The sequence below is a fragment of the Eurypyga helias genome, unplaced genomic scaffold (assembly GCF_000690775.1).
Source record: "Eurypyga helias isolate BGI_N326 unplaced genomic scaffold, ASM69077v1 scaffold34006, whole genome shotgun sequence".
NCBI classification, from domain to species: Eukaryota; Metazoa; Chordata; class Aves; order Eurypygiformes; family Eurypygidae; genus Eurypyga; species Eurypyga helias.
The window spans coordinates 39,520-46,974 of NW_010256548.1; the positions used below are offsets into that span (position 1 = coordinate 39,520).

The 7,455-nt window shown below is 43.8% G+C and overlaps 1 protein-coding gene across 1 annotated transcript in view; it reads right to left on the reverse strand.

Moving 5' to 3' along the window:
• LOC104511198 (aryl hydrocarbon receptor nuclear translocator 2-like) overlaps window positions 1-4,067 on the reverse strand; it is a 14,307-nt gene extending 10,240 nt beyond the window's left edge. The window contains exons 1-2 of the mRNA XM_010153701.1: window positions 3,997-4,067; window positions 3,716-3,839 (exon numbers count right to left, since the gene is read on the reverse strand). Coding sequence (XP_010152003.1) covers window positions 3,716-3,737 — 22 coding nt within the window. The 5' untranslated portion in view covers window positions 3,738-3,839; window positions 3,997-4,067. The remainder of the gene's footprint in view (window positions 1-3,715; window positions 3,840-3,996) is intronic.
• Window positions 4,068-7,455: the final 3,388 nt, after the last annotated feature.

Consider the following 7,455-nt stretch of genomic DNA (forward strand, 5'->3'; position numbering starts at 1 on the left):
AGAGAGCAGCTCTGGCTGAGGCAGGGAGTGATGGGTCCCAGCTAGAGACTGGAAAGGGGAACAGAGGTGTGCTGGAAGAAATGTGGGAGAGTGGGGAAAGGAGGAATGCCACAGGAAACAAACCCAGTCTGAAGAAGGTCTGATGCACGTGCCTACCTGTGGCCCACCTGGGGATGGACGCAGGAGCGGGTGCGTGTCTGGCTCCCAGAGGAGCTCTCTTTGCACTGAGGTGGCAGCTGAGGGCCCACCCCCATCAGTTAAACATCCCAGGGAAATGAAAGAGCCCACCTCCTAATCCGGACAGCCCGCTTCCCTCCAGGACAGCCAGAGAGGAGCACCCGACTCTCCCAAGCAGCTTGGAGGCATGCCGGCAGATCTTGGGATGACTGTGTGCAAGCCAGGGCAGTCCTGCAGCTCCTGCCAGCACTGCAATCCTGTGGGATTGCTGGCTGGAGGTTCCTGGGTTCCCAGAGCCTGCAAGACTCACCCATGTGAGTCGTGGCACTGATCTCTCATGGATTTGGCTATCCTATACGCAGCTTGAGAGAGCCATGAAACAGGACGCAGGCATCCCAGTGGGGAGTAAAACAGAGCAGTGTCGTGAATAACACACACAGAGATGCCATTAACTTTTATAGTCTACTCTTAATGTGGCAACTGGAGATCAATCTCTAATTGAATGAAACGAGATTGGGTGAACAGTGCCATTTGGTTCCTTAATTTAATTTTCTGGCACTGGATTGTTCCCAGGGAAACCTCACTACTACTACTTCTCTTAAAATAATTTAAAGGTCTGCTCCACCACTTATTCACTTTCCCCATAATTCCCTTACTACCTCTGAGTGCGAAACACCCTGCAACTCGCTGATGGCTTTGCTGTGCACCTCTGACAGGCCTAGAAATCAAGTCTGCCTCCTCGTTTCCCCCTTTGCTCTTTTCAGATTCCCACTCAGTTCACAACATTATCTTCTGGACAGAAGGCCCACACAACTCACAAGAGAAGTATTTTTTAGTTTTCCCTAGTTTTCAGAGGCCTTGTGAGTGTGCCTCACAAAAGGCTTCCAACACACACCAGCTCTGCTCTGTTACCTAAGTTCTTCTTACGTCACCTTTCTAACAAGAATCTAAACTCGCCTTTTGTAAGAAAAAAGTCACCTCAAATCACCTCACAGGGGCCTTGGAGAAGGAGTGCACACACCACTGATGCAAGCTGTCACTGCTTGTCCTCTGTAATGTAGAAACTGGGGTAAATTCCTCATTGGCCACATATTGCCCAGCCCAGACACCGGGTCTGGGCCGCAAACCTATGCTCTCATATAAAAAAACCAAGGAGAAACAGGGACAGGTCTAGAGAAGGTAGTGTATGTAGCAGGAAGAATTGAGAATGGGTTAGGATATTTCTGAGCAGAAGGAGAGATGATTTTGCCTCTTTTTTTTTTTTTTTGTAGTAATGTCATTCTTGCATGAGATGCCCTGTTTTCCAAGGCCAGGCTTTACAGGGACACCAAACTCTCAGGGCTAGAAGACACTGAGCCAAAATCCTGTGGGTACTTTAGATACTTGAGAACAACTGGTGAGCAAAGCTGAGAGTGCTCTAAATGAACTGGAATTCCTCAAGTGGAGCAGAGTTGCCATGGTAGCTACCGGGGCCTGCACCACAGGATGAGGCCAAGACAAAGGGGATGGATAAGTTAATCGGAGGCAGCTAAATTGGCATTCAAATCTCTTTCCTGAGTTACACTGAATGCTCTGTAGACTCTAAATCCGGCCCACATCTCCCCCAGCTGTATTCCCGCTTTACGCACTACTTCTCTGTTCCCACCTTTGGTACAGCACTGAAAACCTGTGTTGGTTCAGTGTTTTACCTGCACCCCTAGGCCTGTTCCCCTCTCCACTCCGTCAGAGTACTGGTCAGTAACAGGTCCTTCTCCCAGCAGGACCAGTGTTCCTGCCTGTAGAACGGAGATCTCTAATGACTGCATCACCCCCTTTTTCAAGGCACTTGCATGAATTGGTGAAGCCGGGCTTCCCCTCCCCACTTGTGTTTTTTAGTAATGAGTGGCTACTGCATACATTTATGGCAACAATTGTCCTGTGTCAAACCTGGGCTTTTACAAAACATAGCAGAAACCGAGAGCGGGTATCACCAGAATGCAAATGTCTGGCAGGCAGCATGCAGGTTTGTCAATATTGGTTTTGGACGGCTTATCTTATCTCTAACTGCGAACCATCTCTTTTTATCAGTCAGAGAAGACCTTGATCACAGCTCCCATGAGAAATTCAGACAGGGCGCATGTCCCAAAAAAAACACAGCCTGTAAATTGATAAGAATGAAAAGAGAAATGGCATTTCCAAGAACATAACCTCCCAGCTACCTCACAGCTTGCTAGACCCTTAACCCTAACCCCTCCCCGCAAACAGTTGAGAGCTGTCTGAAAAAGAGCCAATAAGGCAGTCAAAAAAGCAAAATGTTCTTGCTTGGAAAAACATATTCCGGTGTTCAGGGTTGGAATCTTGCTACCTTCTAATGGACCCCTTTTATGGCCTCCGCTGTTGACTTCACTGTTAGAGTAGACAGACAAGGATCAACAGGAATAACAAGAAGTCCTAGCAACAGGGGGACAGAATATCAAACCTATCCTGCAGTTACAATCCCTTCTCCATTTGAAAAGGCCAAGCCAGACATAAGAAACCAATGCAGTGAGGTCATCTCCCCACACCCCTGGAATCAAACCCTGTGGGTCGCTTCCTTCGTGCACTGCATGATATTTGCACGTTGACTTATTTAAAACAAATGTAAAAAATTCTCTTTTCCAGAGCAGACAGTTAAGAACAATAAACAATTAACAAGTTCTTCCATGAGCAGTGGAATTAATGAGCCTGGTTTCCTACAGACAGATTTCGGATGACCCCTTCAACTGCCAGTCTTCTCAATGACTTCCGTCTGTCAGGGCAACAGGCAGCATAGGCTGGGGCTAGTTTGAGTCAGCTACGTCTGTCCAACTGACAAGTTGGCTGCTACCTCTTGGAACAGGACCATGAAATCCTTCAGCGAGGGCACTCAGTAAGGACTCTGTCCTCACAGTAATTTTCACAAAATATAGAAGAATGTGCTATTTCTGAGACTTTTATTGTTCTTATAAGAACCTGCCAACAAGTTCAAAAGTTGTGGGAAGAAGAGCAAGGACTCACTGACAGGTAACACAACTGGGGATGCCTCAAAGGGCCAGAAAAGTAGTATACTATTACACCTGCAGCCAGCATACGCCTCTGAAAGCCTCATGCAAGAGCTGGTGATTCGATAACAAAAATGTAGGCCTGTTTTAGGACTACATGGTAACTTTCTTAATCGTTGTCTATTTAGAGAGCTGAACTCACATCTGCTTTTTAAGAAAGAAAATACACACTTAGAAACAGCAATTTCTGCTCAGTATGTTTAGTATCTACGAGCACCGCTTAATGTGCCCCCATGAAATGCACGGGAAGAAAAACAGGCAGCTCTGGTCACAGAAAACCTGTCCTTCCATCCTTTAATTTACTCCTCATCTCTAAGGGCAATACCAACTAAAGGCAAATTCTAGGAAACACCCAGAAGACTGATGTTGCTTGGAAATTTGCCTGCCATGCTGTAGTTTCTCTTCACTCTCTCGAAGCTGTGCTCCACATCATGTAACCAAGCTTAACATCGTATTAAAAATCAGAGACATTCACTTACAAGCAGCTATTCCAGCAAACATCTCGGCAAATCTTGGATCTCTCTCCTGGGAGAAGATAGCATCAGGCTTTTCCACAGACTTCCCACCCTCATGAACGTTAGCTTGTATACTTGGAACAGGCACCTGTTGAGATACACCGAGAAAGGTAATTCCCTCCATCGTATCTGACAAAAAGGCATTCAGGGACAGCCACAATGTATTCTTAATTTTGCTGAACTCTGCCATTGCTTTACATTTTAAAAGATCAGAGGCACAAAAATAAGAACTTGAGAAATTTCACCTGAGATAAGTCATAGGATGACAGCCCATCTCTTTGATGCACTTCAAGTTCCGCTTGCTGCTGCTGAAGTTGTCTGAAAAGGAGAGAAAATGACTTTGTTACAAAACCAGTTAAGATACAAAAAGGAACAGCCATGGTCTCCTATCTTCTACTCCAAGTGAAACGTCTCTTGGATGATTCAGTAAATCCTTTCCTGTGACATTCATCTGTTTTTCTGCACCACAGGAATGTAACAGGGCACTTGAAGAGTTTTGCTGTCATAGCAGAGATGTAGCTGGGTACGTAAGGGAGGATAGAACACAACCTCCTTATAGAGGATTTAAGAATTCACTATTAAGACACCAAGAATACCTTCCTCATGTTAACGATGCATATACCAGACCCTTTCACTGCTCCTGCTACTCCAGTAACATTAACGCAGAATTATGCCAGTCAGAAGGAAAAAGTGAGCAAAGCTCTGTCTGAAGCATGTCAGACCAAGTGGAACAACCTGTTGAGCTAGAAAGATCTGCATATAAATCCTTCTTTGTAATAATGTCTATTTACCATGCTTTGGTTCTCTTCATGATCTGAGTCCAGATTCTATTTAATTTTTGAAAGCTTTTAGTAACATTAACGCAGAATTATGCCAGTCAGAAGGAAAAAGTGAGCAAAGCTCTGTCTGAAGCATGTCAGACCAAGTGGAACAACCTGTTGAGCTAGAAAGATCTGCATATAAATCCTTCTTTGTAATAATGTCTATTTACCATGCTTTGGTTCTCTTCATGATCTGAGTCCAGATTCTATTTAATTTTTGAAAGCTTTTAAGGAAGAAATAACTCGTTTGTGTTACTACTTAAGATCAAAACATTACATAAAATCAATCTGTGTTGACAAATGCTACAGAAAGCACAAGTCACCTTTTCCTGTTAATCAGAACTGAACAAAAAATAGCCCTCATTTAAATGAGGTGAGAATCACTGGAAGTAACAGCCTTCATCCAGTTATATGTAGTTAGGAAAAATTAGACGTGCAGCAGCAATAGAAAAAATACTTCAAAAGAGACTGCCAGAGCCAATGAACGTCAGGGGCCCTATGCCAGAACAAAGAACTTCACTGCCCAATCTCCGCAGACCCTTGAAATGCACTTGGTGTTTGTGTTTCGTGTCAGGCACTGTTCCTGAACGACAACAATTAGCCAGTACCAACAGATAAAAACACTGCAAGTTGTGAGAATTAACTGACAGGTGACATTTCTCACAGATGAGGACCTGCAGGGACAGCATGCAAGCGGTTAAGCCAGGCATATACACCTCCCACATGTGCAAGTATTGGCTGTTTATAAAAATGTACACATTTTTTTATAGCTGTAACCTATCTAGCACAGTCATCATCTGAACCCATTTCTTCACTTGCTTTTTTAATTCTGCCAGGACAGAAATTCAAGCTCCTAATTTACAAAAAAAGTTAAATGAGTTACATTAATTGTTCCTATTGGAAATTCTGAATTTCCTTTAACAAAACACCTTCCACACAAAAAGCTACTGTGCAGTACAGTTTATCAGAAATAAAACACAATCCTGTTGAATTGAAAGGCAGAAGCTGTGCCGATGCATTAAGACCCAAACTTTACTGTTAAAATGTGAACTCATGCTTTCTTGTTTGGACTTACACCGTCCCCAGTGTTGTCACATGATTAGCAAACTGTCTCTGTGAGGCTCAGCTGGCAAAGAAGACATGAGCACTCCCAAATTATGCCAAAGCTCAAAGATTAGGATAAGACTGGAATTGGACTGACAAGAAGCAAGCTCGATACTTGCAAATGTTACGTGACAGTGGTCACAGTTTCTTTATGCTTCTGGTCTCTTTCTGAAGGAAAAATCACCTCACGGACAGGAATTACACCCCACATGTCTCTCACCCCAGAGAGACACTACAATGTGACAGATGGTAATAGATGAGATGTCACAAAATAGCAGTATCATGGATTTGGAACTCTAGAAAATTAGGACATTTTGGCCATAAGTTTGAATTTTAAATTTTATTCAAATCCTCTTTTAAATTTGGAACTAGATAGATTTAAATGTCAAGGGGCTGAGAGAGAAAATTGCAGACAAAGTCAAATGACAAACTAGGCACAAACTGATGGGGAATGTGAGGGGCCCCTCAAACAAGCTACTGAAGTCAGTAACAGATCTTTCCATCCCCTGATGCTCTTCCAGAAGACACTTTGCTCAAACACCACTTAGCTTCCATGGCAAATCGGACAAAAATCTGTGACCTGCAACAAAGAGCTCAAAGTAGATGGCCAAAAGCCTTCTGCTAGCCTCACAGTGTAAGAACATGTAACACGCAGAATCACGTATGTCCTATGAGTAACACGCAAAACAAGTCAGTCCTCCAGGTCATTAGAGATGGATTTTCCACATTATTTTAGCCAACAGAAAATTCCGAAAAATCACCTCTGGAATGCAAAGAAAATTCTTTGTTCACAAACATAAAATGCATGCTTTCCCAACCAAACTATGGGGGGTAATTTAATCATGGCAAATCTATCGGGAAGTTTTCCTAAATACCACCCTGTGGACAATAAACACCCATTAAATCCTGTTGTTAACGTGAAAGCTAATTACACCCTTTCGTTTGTTTTTATTCCCGACAACTGGGTGCGTGTGTCAATAAACAGCACATTAGGTCTCTTCTGTTCCGTATAAAGCATGTTTTCTTGATTCAGCCATATACATACAGATGAGCCAAACAAAACAGCATACTTACTCGTTATTTGTTTTGTAGGCTCTTTAACTTCGTGCTCCTTCGCCCTTCTCTATCTTTCATCTCTAATACACGTTAATCTGCAGTACAATATAAATACTGCATTCTGTTAACAGCACTGGACTTTGGGAACAACCTCCCAGATCCATTCCCTATAAAACCCAAATACTTAACGTGTATCTTCACTGAAGCCCGGGCAAGCTATGCTGTGCTTAATTAAGACTGAAACGCAAAGCCATGTTAGCATCCTCTGCTGTTGCTTGCTGCTACTCTATAAATGGCTCAAATGATGCTTGATACCTGAAGGAAACCGTGCAGCAATTCAGGGACCAGCCGGCCAGGGAGAGCCGAGCGCTGCTGTCGTGGTTGCTTCAGACCCTGCACTCTACCCAGTCCTTTCGACATAACACTCAACCCGTGCAGGTCCCTTCGGCTGCCCAATTGCTAGCTTGTTTCTGTAAAGATGATCCACAACAACAGCTTATTACTAGACTGGGCAAAACTCAAACTGCCTTGCAACTCAGAAACCAAAACCCAAACGACCCTTGGTTTCAATTTCAGTGTCACAGCTTCAAGGAGTAAATGAAATAGAAATTTCCTGGCCTTATGCGATACCCAGCGTAGCAGGTAAGGTATTGTCTGGGTCAACAGAGGACTCTGCCTGAGCTGCAGGAACTCCTGGCTCACCCACAGGCTCGGTACGCAACT